Raw genomic sequence first — 17,602 nt, 5'->3', positions numbered from 1 at the left:
AATAATGTGGTGAGAAGTGTTATAAATCTGTAGACGTTGTTTGCACAATATTAGGCCAAAGAGCTTTCAATAGCTACGGAGCTCACAGAATCCATAATGGACACAGCTTAAATGTTCCTTTTCTCTTCGGAAATAGCAACCTATTATGTTTTTGTCAAAATAATTACCTAGTATTGTCCTATTTGGCACTGTTTGGAGCTACTGGTTTTGTCCTTAAGTAAGCGTTCCTCTTTTTCAGTGGCTGTTGTGCCAAAGGATTTTAAGGGCCGCTTATCCCCTAATTTGGTCCGTCGAAATCCCCTAAATATACAGTCCATCTAATTCTTCTGAAAAAAGATATGTATAGATGAAAATGTGTTGTTGAAGGACGACAGGTCATATGTTCCAACCATTTTTTTGTGCAAAATGCCTCTGCTAGAATGTGATAATGTTTGGTGCAATTTAGAGAGTTTCACTTACATATCCTTTTCAAAAAGTTATTACAAGAATCAAATTATACTGTTAAATATGGTTTCTTGAATGAAACCATATAAAGAGTTCGTGTTCCTTGTTGCCATTGTATGGCTTGACCTTCTCTTCATGTCGAGGCCAAGTTACACCATAATAATTTTTGGCTCCACATGCGTAGTCCTTTACACCGTCACAGAAAACCGGGCCATCATTGGAATTCTGGTCTTCGCCCCCTAAGAGGTATCATATTTATTGAAGGTATGTTCCTGACTAAATTGGTTTCTTTTTGTTAAAATCTTTCAAAGCAAGTTTAATTTTGACAGTGAGTCATAAAATAAGCTATTATTTTCTTAGTTGTAGAAGCCGTTTGGTTGATGGCCTAAGATAAAATTAATTTCGTACTCTAAGTTTGATCCCGGTTTCAAATGCGGGACAAATATTCTTGGTTTTGTTGTGTTTATCTCTTGGGTACTTGAATTTGAGACTGTGATTCCCTTATGACCAACAAGCCATTGCTTAACATTGCTAAACTGAACCGATATCGTCATCAAATATATTTCAGCCTTGTGCTAAATGTAGGCCAATAGAAGAAACCATAACTTTTATCCCTAGCAAATTATTTTCAGACAAAAAGTTGATATCTCCCATGGTATCCTATACATAATAGGCCAAAATAAATTTTTCGTAATTTTTGTATCCTTTATATCGACAGGTAAATATAAACTTGAAAGAACGGGTGTTTACTTACTGAATCTCTTCAAGAATGGCGTTCTCTCAAAAAGATAAACTAGTGAGATGTCACAGTTATCTGATTATTGCAATAAGCAGTCTAGCAACTTAAAATCCTCCCGTTTACTTACGGTAGCCTCCACTAGTGAAAGAGACAACCCCCTGCTAAATGATAGATAGCTGGGATGGATTGATAGTTTCCTATAAGAACAATAATAAGCAGGCAGTCATTATCCAGAGATTATTTCATGATATTGTACCAAAATGAATTATCGGTCTATTGCAAAGGAATTTGTAATAATAAAAACTGTAATCTCTAGATAACTTTCAGACTGTAAAATTGCAAAGGAATTTGTAATAATAAAAACTGTAATCTCTAGATAACTTTCAGACTGTAAAATGAATCCTTGGAAACATTCTTTGTAGTGAAATTTTTGCTTCTATGGAATTATGTTTAATTTTTCCTGAATTAAAATAGTTATCTTGGAGTAGATAGGAGTCACTGCTCCATTGCTCCTAGAAGAACAAAATGTTGCATTTGGTTTTGGTTCAACAAATCCAAGCAAAGGTTGGCTATTGCCAGTGTGGAAGCGGTGTTAATCATAAACAAGGGATAACAAAATGCTAACAAAAGAGTACAAATTGTCTCTAATAAGTCTATACTAGGGTCCAGGTGCTGGTGGAGGCCACCTTCACCCACTGACGTGGACGCAACCATTCTGTCACTGATACTTTGAATTTGTCTTCTCTCACGCAATTCATAATTTCTGACGGTAGGCTATTCCATGGTAGGTGTATAAGATTAATCAGGCTTTCGTGGGAAAAATATAGCAGGCCTGCTAACCACCACACCCCTGAAAACATCCAGGCGTGTGATGGCGTGTGACATTTTTTCACAAAACATTTTGGTAATTGTGGTAGATCTACGGAGAAATGGCCAACACGAAAATGATGACAGCAAAAATTTCAATGAAATTTACTTCGCTGAATTCTTACCATGACTACTTACATTTTAGCAATTGAGCAATTTTCTAAACAAGTATAAACTGAGCTTATTTAATATATCCAAAAAAACGGCACTACAAGTATAGAAATATGTTTGCCATGTCGTAAGCAGTTTTCATTAGCTTCAATAATGAATCCTTAGCAGAATCATTGATGCTTTGGCGTTCATCTGGTTGTAATGGCAGTTTTTTCGTGTAAATCAGTGCATCAAGAGCCCTTTGTTATCAAACATGACAGCTATTTTGTGTACCTCACTGGCCAGATGCATAAAAGATAATGGTGGCCCAATTTTCATTAAATCAAATGTTGCTAAAATCTAGATTTAAAGCATAGCGATGTCTAAAGAGGGGGCTGTAGGGGGTAGCGAAATCCAGCAAATCCTCTGTTATTTTTTTTCGCATCATTGGCAAAACGGCTCCTTTTTATCGCATAATCGGCTACTTTAGTACATAAGCGATAGAAAATGAAAGTCTTGTTCAAAACACTTAATGTTTCATAATCTCGGGATTCCACTGTAGATTAGTTCTATGATTATTTCAAAATTTTATATTTAATCGGCAATCCTGAAAAGGTGTTAAGCCTTTTTGAAGTGGCATGAAGTAATAGTACCTAGGAGGGATCAATTTATTAACTCATCTCAAAAACCCACAAAACCAATAATTATGAATTTTGCTCCGATACTTTCCGACGAAAGCCTGATTAATGGTTTTATTACATCTTGTAGGATCTATGATCGATTTCCTTTATGCCTAAAAAGTTTGACATTTTGCAAATGAATGGATCTCTAGCTAGTAATGGCACAAATGTTTACATGTTGCTCTAGTTAGAACTGCAATAGAGCCTTTTTCTTGTTAATCTTTTTTTAAAATTTGAAGAAAATTTCTTCGTATTTATATGATACCACTGTAGACTCAAAAAGATACCATGTTGAATGTAGTCACCTGACACTGTAAAGATTATTTCATTCATTTCAGATGTCATCAAACGAAGAAGTGGCTGATAGAAATGTTGAAATATGGAAAGTAAAAAAGCTTATAAAAAGCTTACAAAGAGCCAGAGGGTATTTAACATTATAAAGACTTAGCTTACTTTCTTTTATTCCAAGTATTTGTTGCTTGATTTGTCAAATTTGGGTGGTGTTGTGGCATTGATATTACTAATATGATATTACTCAACAAAATCAAAAATCTTGAATTTTTTAAATTTTTATTTTGGAAGTGGAAAAGAGTAGACCTCCTAAAAGGAGTTATAAATTATTTCTGGTGTTTGTCTCTTCACTCAGTAAACTCCTTTTCTGCCACTATGGTTAATCACAAACATTTGGCCTGTTTTGCATCAGAAGGATTTATTGGGATTTGTCAACATCTTTTAAATTTTTTTTTATATAGAATAGGTTCACAGCAAATGACCATAAACATAAAAGGAAGTGGACATCACAGCATTGCCTAGTTACATTTATTGCAGCTCTGCAACTGTGTTTTGGGCATTCATGTTAGAAAATCTGGTTTTCTGTCATTATAATGTACAAAAAATGGACCAGATGAATATTACTTGACAATGCAATGCCCTAAGACTAGATATAGATGTAAAAACATTGCATTGTAATAATATATAGGTCTTTAACGGTGGTGTAATGTAGTTTAGGACACCTTATTTTGATAACTAAGAGCCCCTGACCAAAACGGACTCCCAAATTGTTTTTACATTTATGATTTTAATGCTTTGCTCAAGTTCTACCGTTCTCAATGACTTTTTTGAACTGAAACTTTTATAACTTAGCTCCCTCTATTTAATGAAAAAATTTCTCATTTAGACACTCTTTAATTGGGTTTCACATGCTCTGAATCCTTTGATGGGACTTTTTTGCTTCCATTAATAGGACCTCGTCTCAGTCCTTTTCTTAGGGTGCCAGGTGGCTTCATTACGCCACTGGTCTTTAACAAGATCATCAAATGTACTCATTTACTTTGTTATATAGGAATGGCACTAGCATGATCTCTTTGATCATTCCACCTAAAGATCAAGTTTCTAGAGTTGCAAAGATGTTGGCAGATGAATTTGGAACTGCATCAAACATCAAGAGCAGAGTTAACAGGTACTGGTGCTTTGACTCTTGGTTCAAATCTTTTTTCTTGTCAAAAAAATCTTTATCAAAATCTTATCAAAAATTTTATATTCTCTTATATTGACAAAAGTGTCCTTTTTACACTTGAGCATTCATGTAAAAGACAAGGACAGAAAAAGAAAGATTCATTTATATTTAATGTTCTTGTGGTGTTGGCCTGATTATTATATTAAGCATTAAACTTGGTTTAGCAACTTTGAAACATCCTATTCTTTACACCAAATACCATGTATGTACAGCACGGCCTATGCAGCATAAAGCACTATATGACAGCTTAGTAAACAGTAATTTTCATTATAGTTCTTGTGGAGTATTTTTGCATTGTAGTGTGTGAGAATTTGTTTTTGGTTTATCTGTCATGAGCCTATCATTAAGTGAAAATATCACAATGTTATGATCCAATAGTTTCTATTTGCAGAAAGTTTGTTATCTTTTCCGCTCTTTTTTTATAGATTATCAGTCTTGGGAGCGATTACATCAGTACAACAAAGATTAAAACTTTACAATAAAGGTTAATACATTAAGAGTGGAATTCTCTTGTAATATCTCTTGAAATATGTTGTTATTTTTTCCCATATTTTCATTTGTTTATCCATTTATTCATGGCACTGTCTACTTTATAACTTCAATGTTTTTGTTAACAATTGTTGGCAAATCAAAGTTTAATGTTATATGAATTTTTGTTTGACAGTTCCTGGAAATGGCCTTGTGATATACTGTGGAACCATCGTTACAGAGGAGGGCAAAGAGAAGAAAGTTAACATCGACTTTGAACCATTCAAACCAATCAATACATCATTGTATTTATGTGATAATAAATTTCATACAGAGGTTTGTTTTTATCATGCTATTTTTATCATGCTGAATAAGTTTTATAGCTCTATTCTTTGCTCTTCACAAGGCCTGACCAAGTTATGTCTGGTTTGTTTATGCATAAGATTTTTCATTGCATCAATTTGAGAAAAATCATTTGGTTTTTATATATATATATGTTGGTATTTAATTTATGTTAAAAGATTTTATGTAATTTGTTTATATGGTTCATAAAAATTTTCCTTTAGCCCTACAGTATTTCAGGATCAAGGACATCATTCTGACCAATAAAATCCTTGAAAAATGTTTGTCTAAATAAACATATATGAAATTTTTCTTAATCTCAGGCACTGACTGCATTATTGGAGGATGACAGTAAATTTGGGTTCATTGTGATGGACGGAAATGGGGCATTGTTTGGTACTCTTTGTGGAAACACTCGAGATGTTCTCCACAGATTCACTGTGGATTTGCCAAAGAAGCACGGTAAGTTTGCCATCTCTTTATCTATGAGTCCGTTTCACAAACTCTACATTAAGAATCATAGGAAGGGTGTGTCATTCCTGCTTTATACTTACTCCAGCTGTTTTTCTGTGGTAAATTAAGGACTGTTTCGAGCATTATTGAGGGATGGATTTTTCAGGTTTGTTTGTTACATATTTTATATATATTTTTTAGCTTATCTTATCTGCCAAAGTGTTATTTTCATTTGCTATGTTATTTTCTCTAACTCCAGTTGTGTCACAGTCTGCTGTTTAATTGTGTAAAATGTTTTACCTAAAATATGAAATTAAATGAAAGACATTGTTTATAAGCCTTTGCTTTGTCCTATCATTGTAACAACATTTTCAGTTATGTTGCTCGATTGTAATAAAAAATTTTTTGTTGAACAGGCAGGGGTGGTCAATCTGCACTACGTTTTGCACGTTTGCGTATGGAGAAGAGGCATAACTATGTCCGAAAGGTTGCAGAAACTGCAGTACAACTTTTCATCTCAAATGACAAGGTAACATTGACATTCTAGAAACATCCTTTTCATTCGTTCTGCTTTTTGGATGTGTACATTCAGTGTCTGAAAATCTCTGTAAGAAAGTCAGATGAATTTCTTTTCAAACTCAATTGGCGCTACCATTATTTCCGAACTTGTCTTGCAACATAACAAAATCTAATTATCATGTAGCTTATAAATCTGAAAGTAAGGTAGAAATAATTCAGTGAAAGATCTTGGAAACCTTCCATGGAGATCATAGAAATGTTTTAGTACCTAGGCATTTAGCAAGCTGCCCTACGAAAGTTTGCTGCATGATGAAGCAAGGTTGAGGTCTTTAACATGTCCAAGTTACTCATCATTTTCCCTCCATCCAGGTCAATGTAACCGGGCTAGTGATTGCTGGATCAGCTGATTTCAAATCCGAACTTAGTCAGTCCGACATGTTTGATCAGGTTAGTAATGTAAACTTTTTTCCACGCTTTTTTTTGTAATTCGAAATTACTGCTCGGACTTTCTGGCAATTGTACCTTTATTACAAGTCTTTCTTATTTCAACTTATCAACCTGTTTACATTTCGGCAAGAATTTTGTCTGCCTCTTCTTGGTGAATTTTGTCTGCCTCTTCTTGGTGAATTTTGCCTGCCTCTTCTTGGTGAATTTTATCTGCCTCTTCTTGGTGAATTTTGCTGCCACTTCTTGCAAGTAGACTTACTGTATAGAGTACATACCTGAAAATACTTTTTGATGAATTTCTTCATATACTCTTCCTTTACAGCGATTGCAAGCAAAAATTTTAAAAGTCGTTGATGTGTCATATGGCGGAGAGAACGGGTTCAATCAGGTAGGTTCCCCCATTAGTAATATGTTTACGTTTGCGAATAATATGAGATAAAAGTATATTTTTATGTATTGAACAAGAGTGGCCTTGCCAGGTTTATGAAAACGGGGGGAACGCAAGTGAATGAACAAACTGACAAATGATGCATTTCGATGCACTTAGGTTTAGCTCATCATACCCTGCTGGTTGTTAACCAAATGTGAATCAATTCGTTGTTTTTGTATTAACAATATGATTGTTTTTGTTTAACACGAAGCGATAGAAGCTTGTTGAATAGATCAACCTTGTATTTTTCAGGCTATAGAACTATCTGCTGAAGTTTTGGCAAACGTTAAATTTATCCAAGAGAAAAAACTAATCGGTAAGTGGCATCACCATCAGTGTAATCATGATCACTGTTGACATCGTTATCGTTATCAGCATCAGTGCAATCATTATCATTTCGATCGCCTTCGTTATCAGCATCAGTGCAATAATGATCACTGTTGACATCGTTATCGTTATCAGCATCAGTGCAATCATGATCATTTCGATCGCCTTCGTTATCAGCATCAGTGCAATAATGATCACTGTTGGCATCGTTATCGTTATCAGCATCAGTGCAATCATGATCATTTCGATCGCCTTCGTTATCAGCATCAGTGCAGTAATGATCACTGTTGGCATCGATATCGTTATCAGCATCAGTGCAATCATGATCATTTCGATCGCCTTCGTTATCAGCATCAGTGCAGTAATGATCACTGTTGGCATCGATATCGTTATCAGCATCAGTGCAATCATGATCATTTCGATCGCCTTCGTTATCAGCATCAGTGCAGTAATGATCACTGTTGGCATCGATATCGTTATCAGCATCAGTGCCATCATGATCATTATGATCGCCTTCGTTATCACCATCATTTTTTCTTGCCCCATTTGTTTGCGATTGTGTGTCTTGCTCTCGTAGGAAATCTGGTATGTGTCTTGCTAGGTTTTATCTGCTATGTGTCTTCCTCTCGTAGGAAAGTATTTCGATGAAATTTCACAAGATACTGGGAGGTACTGTTTCGGAGTTCAAGACACGTTAAAGGTTGGTTATAGGCTACAGATAATTTTTGTCTGCTTTTCTATTTCAACATGATTCTAGGGATTTTCGCCTTTTTGTTGTTTTTTTCGTTTTCTGAACAAGGACAGGCGCATTAGGCAAGGGGACTCGGAGGGAAGAACCCGGAAAAGCTAACGAAATTTCTTTTTGAGATTGATTCTATTTTTTGAGAGCCCCAATTACTTTTTAAAGCACCACATCTATGCATTTCAAATTTTTCAAGATGTTTGCAGAACTTCAGAATTTTGGTATGAAAGAATAAACAATGTTGTTGACGGTGTTTCACTTGGAAAACACCCTTTGTGTTGTACATTTGTACATATTATTGTACCTTCATTCTTCATTTAGGGGCTCGAAATGGGATCAGTAGAAACGCTTATTGTTTGGGAGAACTTGGATTGTAACAGAATTGTTTTGAAGAACCATAGCACTGGAGGTATGTTGCAGTTTTATTGTCTATGATTCCAAAGCAGTGTCAGCACGCTTTTTGTTTTAATTGTGGTTCAAGTCCAAAAGCTATCATTGAAGGATTGATTACCTTGAGAAAATAAAAAAATGGATATTGATAAACATTTTCTTGTATTTTATAGAGTTTAAATTGATCTGTTTTATGCTGTAATATATTGTCTATTTTTGACTGAGTCCTAATTGGATTTTTTAGATGAAAAAATTCTTTTCTTAAACCTGCACGATGAAAAGGACCGTACACACTTCTTGGATAATGAGGTAGCCTTCTTGGTTAACATTTTTATTTAGTTATTTTTTAGGATTTATTTATTTATTTAGGATTTCTATAATGATTGACATTGGAAGCCAAAGTATTGTTTTTAGTTTTGTTCAGTTCACTAAGCGAAGTTGAATATAGCTATATTAAGAATTCTTGCATAATTTTTTTCTGACGAAATAATTTTCATAATTTTGTATACTGCGTACCAACTAAATTGCTGGTTAATACTGCTCACTGGTCCGTGTTTCAGTGTCCAGTGTAATTTAGCCATGGCATGGCTGTGGTACTAGATCTTGTAGTAATTGCCTGCTTATATGGCATTTTGAAAAACTATGTCCAGTAACCTTGAGAGCTATACATAGCCCCTACAGCCTTTGTAACCCTAAGGTGTCAGGTCTCAATATGGTTGGTTCTTACCGTAAAAGCTATATTAAACCCCCGTGGGCTTATTTTTTTCAGTCCTAAAGGGGGGGCTTAAATGAGAGGGGGTTTATTAGAGAGAGGGGGCTTATCAAAAATTTGAAGCCAAAAAAAAGTTTTGAAAATGCCCTTGGTCATTTTTTGTGATGAAAATGTCGTACAAATGTTCTCAAAAAACTTTGTTAGCAGCTTCGAAATTCTAATCAATCTATCATGAGGTCCTCATCTTCATCAACATCACCAGGATAAATTGATAACCAACCCTTGGACATCTTCAAAACAAATTTCGACTATATACTAAATCGTACGAGTTAGTCTTTAGATAGGCCGCATTTAATGCACACGATCTTATCATCGCCCACACGTCAAAGACCCACTAAATGCGCATGTTTTCTAAGTTTGACATCAAAGGCTTAAAAGGGTAGGGGGGCTTAATAGAGATGGGGGCTTACTTGAACTTTTTGCTTGATAAGGGGGGACTTAATAGAAAAGGGGGCTTAATAGAGAGAGGGGCTCAATAGAGCTTTTACGGTAACTACTTTAAGGAAAGGTCCAGCTATTCAAGCTTTTTTGTACCGACCATGACTGTTACATTTATTTTTGCTTGTTGTTTTGGAGAGTGTCAGTCGATGGAATGCCATTGTTGAGAGAGTCATCTCTCTTACACATAGGAGTTCCAGCATCATTCGACACGTTTTAATCATTGGAAATATTGTCTCTTAAAAGTGACATTTCTCGAAGGTTCAATGGAGAAGGGTGTAGATCTTGAACTATACATAAATTTTTGGTGTTCTTGGCTTTACCTTGTCCAGGAATGTAGCTTTTTGAGTCCATTTATTATTTTTTGTATTAAGAACAGTTCAGTTTTGACGACGAAATATAATGATTATTTATCCAATCAAATTTGCATCATTTTGCAGACGGGAGTGGAGCTGGAAACTATTGACAAAGTTTCTTTGATCGAGTGGCTAGCCAACAACTACAAAACTTTCGGTAAATTCTCATCTTCAACTTGACTCATTGTATTTTTATAAGAATCCAGATAACCATGGGTTCAATTTTTTGTAGTGTAGCGTTCAAAGTGTAGCGTTTCAGGGTATACGCTCCAGTTCCAACACCTCTTTTCTGAAAATTACCTAGCGTTGCTTATTGAATACAGTTTCCTTGAATTGCCAGGATAAAAAATCAAGGCTGGACTTTTCAAATAATCTTGGGCATGTTTCTGGCCCGGTATTGTGTTGTATTGAAATTTTCCCCAAAAAGACAGTATCTTTCAACTCCATCTCAAAGTAATCAAATACATGTGTTCATATTTTATCCCAAACACGAGAACTGAATTCCTATATTTAAAAACGTGTTTCTCTGCAAAAGACTTAGGGAGATCTACTACAGTTAATAACAATAGCATTAGTGGAAGCATATAGGTGAAAATCATATATAATGCACAAAATTACTCGAGTTTGCAGTTTTCTCTCCATCCTTTCTTTCAATACGCCCTACCTTGGTTGCTTATGGCCAGACTTTGCAAATGGATTTTTAGAATACCCAGTTTGGATTTCATTGAGTAATTTATAGATTTACGAGTGATTTTTCTGTTTGATTTCGTAGGTGCCCATTTGGAAATCGTCACTGACAAGTCACAAGAAGGCGCGCAGTTTTGCAAAGGCTTTGGTGGTATTGGAGGTAGGTTTAGATATTTATTGAAAGTAGAATGTTTTTCCATTGATGTATCAATCTGTCGCAGATTATACATTCGACAATAATATTTCAAGGTAATCATTTAATTTTCTTTCATGGCTGATTACTCGTAAAATACACGCATTTTACTGGGCGACGACTTTCATTGTACTTCATAAAAATGTAATGCTCAAATTTGTCCTAAATTTTGATGGCAAGAAATTAAGCTATGCAAAGGATTTACTGTAAAACAATTTTTTTTGTAATTCAATCTTGAATAGAAAAAAAGATACTAAACGCATTAAGTAATTGAAGAAGTATTGTCTGTATCATGATAGCTGTGTAATTGCTAGCTATTGTGCTTAAGGGGAGTGTTCAAGCCCCATTTGCCAACAAAATTAGTTTGACATCCTTTATTTGCCGACAAGTTTGAAAATTCACTGACAAAGTACCCCTACATCGCAAAACTCTTCGTTTAGAGGTGAAATATTCTAATAGGGTTGTGTTTGTGAGAGGGTTTCAACGAGACGAAGTGTTTGACAACTTTGTTCAAAATCACGTTTTATTGTACCTCAGTCCAGCTTGTTCGTAATTTCTTCTGAACTTAGACCAATTCGAGGCTTGTGTTCTTATAAAAAGAGTGTAGTAAGGTGTTCAGCCCATCTGAGCCAGTACTGAAATTTTCCCCAGGAGTTAATAATGGATATAATGAAGTTTATTTTTGAGATAAATAAATGTGCAAAGTAATCGCAATGAAAATGCCTCATGTTGCATGCTTGTCTTTGTGCTGTTTATTAAGCGTGAACGCAAAATGCAACCTAAGCAACACAACAAACAGGTTATATGAGAAAAGCAAATTGTTAAACGAGAAAACCGAATTAAAGGGAGAAATTATGGTTGGTGTCGTGAGAAAACCAAAGTATGTTTCATTTTCAAATATTTCAAAGCAGCTATAGTTAGTGTTAGTGCCTAGCACTGTGTCCTATGGTTGCTATTTGGTACCTAGCAACCTAAACATCTGCTATCAGTGTAGACAGTGAGAATGTACTGAAATGAAATTTTCATATACACGTTTTTTTATTTAACAGAGACAGGTTTATAAGAAACTAGTATTAAAATGAGCAAAAATTTTAAAAAACTTATTTACTAGGCTCAAGAAAAATTAAGAAGCTTTAGAATTTCCATTTTTAAAGAAAGGGTACTAAAGTTTTTATTTCGTTGACTTTTTTGGAAAGATAGCGTACTTTGGTATTTGATCTGCATGGGTCTTTTCATGACGATCTGTGTTTATATTTCAAAGAAATGCTCAATTTTAAAACATCAAGGCAATTTTAGCTCCCTAAAGTAAAAAACCAACTAAAAAACTTTTAGTACTAAAATGTCAAAATTGGGATGCCAAATTACGAAACATTAAGTACTTAGTGTTGATCCAAGTTTCTTTTGTTTTTTATGAATGGATGACATTATTGCGTGATGGCTGTTTGACTGTGTAACTTGTATACAAAGTCAATTTAGCTTTTATGCATAAGAAAATGCAGTTCTCTTACGCATGTTTTTATCATAAACACATAGGTCTGTTGCGTTACAAAGTCGACTTCCAAGATATGGAATACGATGGCCTAGACGACATTGATTTTTCCGATGAGGATTATCTCTAAGAACGCCCTTCTAAATCACCAGAAGAACACAGGATTTGTATGCGATCAAGCCTAGTGACATGTTATTATTACATTCATGGAAATCTTGCGGGATCCCGCGGATTTGCGCAAATGAAGCTTTGTTTATTTTGCTTCTTATATTTTCCATATTGGATTGGTCGCAAGAATGATTTTGACAATTATGATATATGTGGATGAGTTTGTTTGTAGTTTGCTCTGTTTTCCTATATCGTGCTCAAAGATAATTTTTATTTGATGTTTCGGCGACAGGAATTTCTTTTAAGTCTGCCACAGATCCGTTCTGTGCTTTAGCCAAATCTGAACAAACTGTGTTCTCTTCGGGCGTTTCTGTACTCGGAGTTGGAATCACCTTGAACTTGATCTTAAACAGGCACCCTCCCTTGCCACCTTTAAGAAATGAACCAAGAACAAACTATGATCAGAGTTTTAATTTGCTAAGGTTATGTAGTATTGACCGTTTCCTAATTTGCAGATGTTTTTGTCACGGCCTCCTGAAAAGGAAGTTTTCATGGGCTGGAGGGGCCACCATGCCTATAAAATTAAAATGAATTTATTTGATTGTGTGCTTCATCCTTCTTGCATCACGAAGCAGCATAGAAGAATTAAGGCAATTCCCCGCTACCTTTATAGACAAAATTTGTTTAGATTGCGTAAACATGGGTAATTAGATGCAAAACTTGACCAAGGAATAATAGTTTCAGTAATTATAAATCGAATTAAATTGTCTTTAATTGTACGGATTTTCGGGAAGTAAAATTTAAAGGGGCTTTGTCACACTGTGTCACGGGAATTTCCGCTTATGAAAAAGGTTCTTTGATTGAAACACCCTACGCTGTCTAACGGAATCGAGGCAAAATGAAGGCATTTTTCATCGATATTCATCACACCCGGCTTTTGTTTTCTTTTTGCATATCAAGTTGAAAAAAGGGAAAAGGTAGGGATATTTGAAAAAATTATATCACCATATTTCGCGCGAGAAAGATGGCCTGTTCGTAGAATAAGGGAAGTTTCGAAATCCTCTGCAGCAGAGGGAGAGAAACTTGCCATTGAATCTTGGCAAAAACCGACCAGCTTATTCTAGCCCGTTTGCAAATTCATATGGAATCATTATAAGAGAGTAGTTAGTTTTTGCCTTTCTTTTTTCGTTTTAACCCATACAGGGGCGGATCCAGAGCGAATTTGAAGGAGGGGCAGTTGGTAGTGGGGGCGCTGAAAAATTTTCAAAAATTGGTAACGCGAGTACGCTGTATACAACAATTTCAGATCCATTTTCGGAATAAACAACATACCTTTGAGGTAATCCTTGAAGTAAATTAATCTATCGGTCTCAAAAACTTTTTTACCTGATTCCTCATTCTTCGAAAGGGGCGCACAATTTCCAAAAAAGGGGGCGCCAGACTTGCTTCAACTCGTTGAGGGAGGGGCGACTGCCCCTAGTTGCCCCCCTTTAAATCCGCCACTGAACCCATATCCTTTTGATCTGTCGAGTGCCATTAGCGTGAAAATTGAGTTTCTCGCGCACACGTAGGTCAAATTTGTATTTGTTTGTTATAATATTAGGCCGTGCGTTGCGCTGTTACTTATCGTGTGACCCGCTCCGTAGTCAGTGATTTGATCAGAACAACACAGCCATCTGTTAAATGATATCGCTAGTTACCAAACTTTGCGTGAACTTCAAGTGCAATCATATTTGATTCAGATGAACCGTTGTCTAGGCCAATTAGGTTAACTACAATGGCCGACATCCCTTTACTACCACAGTAGACCCTTTGCTCAATTAGTTGGGGTTACGTTTTTCTTGGTAAATGTACCCTATTACTAGGTCTGTATACGAATACAGCCGTTAATAAAGGATTCGCTAACCCGTACAGTGATTCCAGACAATTAATGCGCTCGCTTTTAAATATCAAATTTACGCATAAACATTAAGTGGGTGAACGCGTTGTTGTTATTAACACCATCCAAGTGGGTGACCATGACTGGTGGCTCGATTGACCTTGCCTCTGCCTTGATAACCTGATCACATTCCTTCTGCGTTCGGTCACTTGCCAAAACGTACTCTGTTTTTATAGATTTTGATTCCAAATTCGCTTGCAAAGAAGCCTTCTTTCAAAGATACAATCGGGTTTTCAAAATGCGTGAGCCGAAGGGCTCAATTTTGCTTCTACTGTTTTTAGCTGCTGCCTTGGTAGTGAGGGGTGCCCCACTAGGAAGCAAAGAGGACGAACAGCTACCTCACTCGAAAGACTACTACGATGGTTACGTTCACGCGCTTGTTGATCATTACGACGAAATATTCAGAAGTCAACGCGATGTTTCGGCAGAAAAGCAAGAGGATGCTAGCAAGAAAAACACTGTCGCTGAAGGATCTGGCGAAAATGCGCTAGAGAAAAACGATACACAAAATGTGAGTGAAAATACGATTGGCGAAAGCCTGGTGAATAACAGCCAGGCTAATGAGCCGACCAACGACACTGTCGGTGATAAGCCATACGTGAATCCGGAACAAACTGGAAAGCCTCCTGTCACTGACACAGAAAAAGAGGAGGCACCCACACCAGATGCTCATAAAAAGACAGAAAATGACCAAAGCGTCAACCCCGAGGTTGCTGATATGAGCAATATACAAAAGTCTATGTTCAAAGCAAGCGATGCCACCAATTTGCCGGAGACAATGCAGGATATTAAGTTTTACACGGGCAAAGCGAGAGAATCTGAAGACATGAAGAGGAAACGAAGCACGGACAGTGATTTCCCAGTTCAGCTAGATGCAAAACCACAACAGCCTATTGCAGCTGGAGCAGCACCTGCAGTAGGCCCTTCTGCAGCAATTAGTCCATCGTCGATGCTAGCTGCTACTCCAGACACAGTTGCGGATTCAAGCAAGCGCGATGATATGAAATCAGAATCAAAAATTGTCTCACACTCCGCCTCTACTTATACCCCAGGGGACCCATTCAAGAATCCCCCGCAGGTGCCACAGAATACCCCACCAGATCCCAATAAAGAGGAACCGTACAAGAAAGATAACAAAGAATCAGGTAAAGAAGATACTGAAATGGTTGTAGAAAAGAAGGAAGAAGACGAGAGTGCTAAGAATCAGAAGAAGACTGCAAAGAAGCAAGACGGGAAGGAGGCTGAGGATGCAGGAAATGCGGATGACAAGGAGAATGAGGAGGAGAGTGAAAAAGTTTCGGAAGCTAAGAAGGAATTTGATGGAAAGTCTGAAGAGGAAGAAAATGACAAGGATAAGGAAGAAGCAGAAGAGGAGTTTAACAGTGCTCCAAATCAGGCATTTATACCGATGCTGCTTGTTCCTGTGAGTGTCGAAAATAAGGAAGATTACGGAGGCATTTCTGATGCTAGTGGGGAGCGAAAAGACCTGCTTGGTAACAAACGAGAGGACAAAAAGAAGGATGATAAAAAGAAGGAGGACGATGATGATGATGATGATGAGCACGATAATCACGCTTACCTAGCGCCATTATGGGGATACCCAGGGTGGTACGAAGCTGGTCATGGAATACCCTATGGTTACGGAAACGACGTGCTTTACGGCCACCATCAACAAGGTCACCATGGATACGGTCACCATGGGCATGGCTACCACCAGGGAGTCGGACACTATGGATTCGGACATCACGGACTCGGACATCACGGACTCGGACATCACGGGCTCGGGCACCATAGCTATGGGAATCACGGGTCCGGACACCATGGCTACGGACATCATGGCTACGGACACAATGATTTATTGCAGCTTGAAAATGGGGTCATCTGGCCATATGGGGGTCATGGGGGCATGAGTTACTTTTATTCTCCGTGTGGGTGCAACAGTGGCATGAGACGTGACTTAGGCTTTGGACGTCCTTTAGGTATGCTTTAACATTTCTAACTATACCTGCACTTGTAAATACGATGGTTCCAGATACGCATTGGCAATTTCATCTTGTTCACTGTAGGTCCATGTAGATCTCTTTCGTGAAATTTGATGCATCATTTGATGAATTTGTGGAAAAATTTATTCTCAAGAATAATTTGCAATCGAATCCGACGGACACGAGAATTTCGATCTACTTAACATTGATATGCCCATTAGTGGAGAAGATTTCCTATAAAACACTGATATCCAGAAAACAATGATAAAAGACGATGGAAAGAAAATAATGAACGACACACGAACTGCGCTGACAAGAGACAGATTGACCTTGTCGAACGTTTACAAAAAAGTTATTCTTTTAAGAAAAGTTTCAGTAATTCGAATATTGAAAATATTTCCTTCAATGTCCTTCTCTAATTCGACGATTCTGATAAAATGCATCGAAATACTCAATGCCATCAAAGTTCTAGTAACCCACAAAATAGCCAGGATAAAGGCCTGGCAAAATTGTCGTAAATCAAAGATTTCACGAAAATCCCAGATAAAAATTGATTGAAAAGGATCACAAACTGCTATAAATCGTCTTGATTAGGTGATAAAAGCTTTATTTTAAGAAAATTACTATTTTTATAAGTACAACTTTTTCTCAAAAAAACAAGGCTACAGCCTTGGCAAAATTGTCGATTTTTGAAGAGCAAACTTTTCGGCAAATCCAAGGTAATATGGATTGATTGAGAAGGATCAGAAACTGCTATAAATCGTCTTGATTAGGCGATAAAGGTTTATTTTAAGAAAATGACGAGTTTTTTTTAAGAATGGTTTTTTCACAAAAAAGCAAGGCTATAGGCTTTGCAAAACTGTCGGTTTTTTAAAGGAAAATTTTTCCGAAAATCCCAGATAAAAATTGATTAAGAAGGATCAGAAACTGCTATAAATCGTCTAGATTAGGCGATAAAAGCTTTACATTAAGAAAATGAGCACTTTATATCTATATGGTTTTTCACAAAAAAGCAAGGGTATAGGCTTTGCAAAACTGTCGGTTTTTTAAAGGAAAATTTTTCCAAAAATCCCAGATAAAAATTGATTGAAGAGGAATAGAAAATGCTATAAATCGTCTTGATTAGTAGATTAAAGCTTTACATTAAGAAAATGACGACTTTTTATAAGTATGGTTTTTTCACA

The 17,602-nt window shown here is 36.5% G+C and overlaps 2 protein-coding genes across 2 annotated transcripts; both read left to right on the top strand.

Annotated features, from left to right (window-relative positions):
• The first annotated feature begins 572 nt into the window (after positions 1 to 572).
• LOC135695838 (eukaryotic peptide chain release factor subunit 1) lies at positions 573 to 12,723 on the top strand. Its single transcript, XM_065215020.2, has 16 exons — positions 573 to 708; positions 3,159 to 3,244; positions 4,163 to 4,279; positions 4,762 to 4,820; positions 5,001 to 5,140; positions 5,470 to 5,608; positions 6,016 to 6,128; positions 6,488 to 6,565; positions 6,888 to 6,953; positions 7,248 to 7,311; positions 7,955 to 8,022; positions 8,386 to 8,473; positions 8,699 to 8,763; positions 10,105 to 10,177; positions 10,793 to 10,867; positions 12,434 to 12,723. Exons 2-16 carry the CDS (start codon positions 3,159 to 3,161, stop codon positions 12,517 to 12,519), a joined length of 1,317 nt encoding a protein of 438 aa, XP_065071092.1. The 5' UTR covers positions 573 to 708; the 3' UTR covers positions 12,520 to 12,723.
• A 1,832-nt stretch (positions 12,724 to 14,555) lies between these two features.
• On the top strand, positions 14,556 to 16,803 carry LOC135696352 (uncharacterized). The gene has a single exon (XM_065215724.2). It carries the CDS (start codon positions 14,675 to 14,677, stop codon positions 16,424 to 16,426), a length of 1,752 nt encoding a protein of 583 aa, XP_065071796.2. The 5' UTR covers positions 14,556 to 14,674; the 3' UTR covers positions 16,427 to 16,803.
• Positions 16,804 to 17,602: the final 799 nt, after the last annotated feature.

This window comes from Rhopilema esculentum, chromosome 14, assembly GCF_057945365.1.
Source record: "Rhopilema esculentum isolate cy_ngs chromosome 14, ASM5794536v1, whole genome shotgun sequence".
Classification (NCBI taxonomy): Eukaryota; Metazoa; Cnidaria; class Scyphozoa; order Rhizostomeae; family Rhizostomatidae; genus Rhopilema; species Rhopilema esculentum.
The sequence above is the reverse complement of the archived record's forward strand: the minus strand, read 5'-3'. Positions and strand labels throughout refer to the sequence as shown.

Coding starts and splice junctions, on each gene's coding strand:
- LOC135696352 (XM_065215724.2), top strand. CDS start 14,675: ATGCGTGAGCCGAAGGGCTCAATTTTGCTTCTACTGTTTTTAGCTGCT.
- LOC135695838 (XM_065215020.2), top strand. CDS start 3,159: ATGTCATCAAACGAAGAAGTGGCTGATAGAAATGTTGAAATATGGAAA. Junction 5,609..6,015: donor GGATTTGCCAAAGAAGCACG/GTAAGTTTGCCA, acceptor TTTGTTGAACAG/GCAGGGGTGGTCAATCTGCA. Junction 8,023..8,385: donor GAGTTCAAGACACGTTAAAG/GTTGGTTATAGG, acceptor TTCTTCATTTAG/GGGCTCGAAATGGGATCAGT.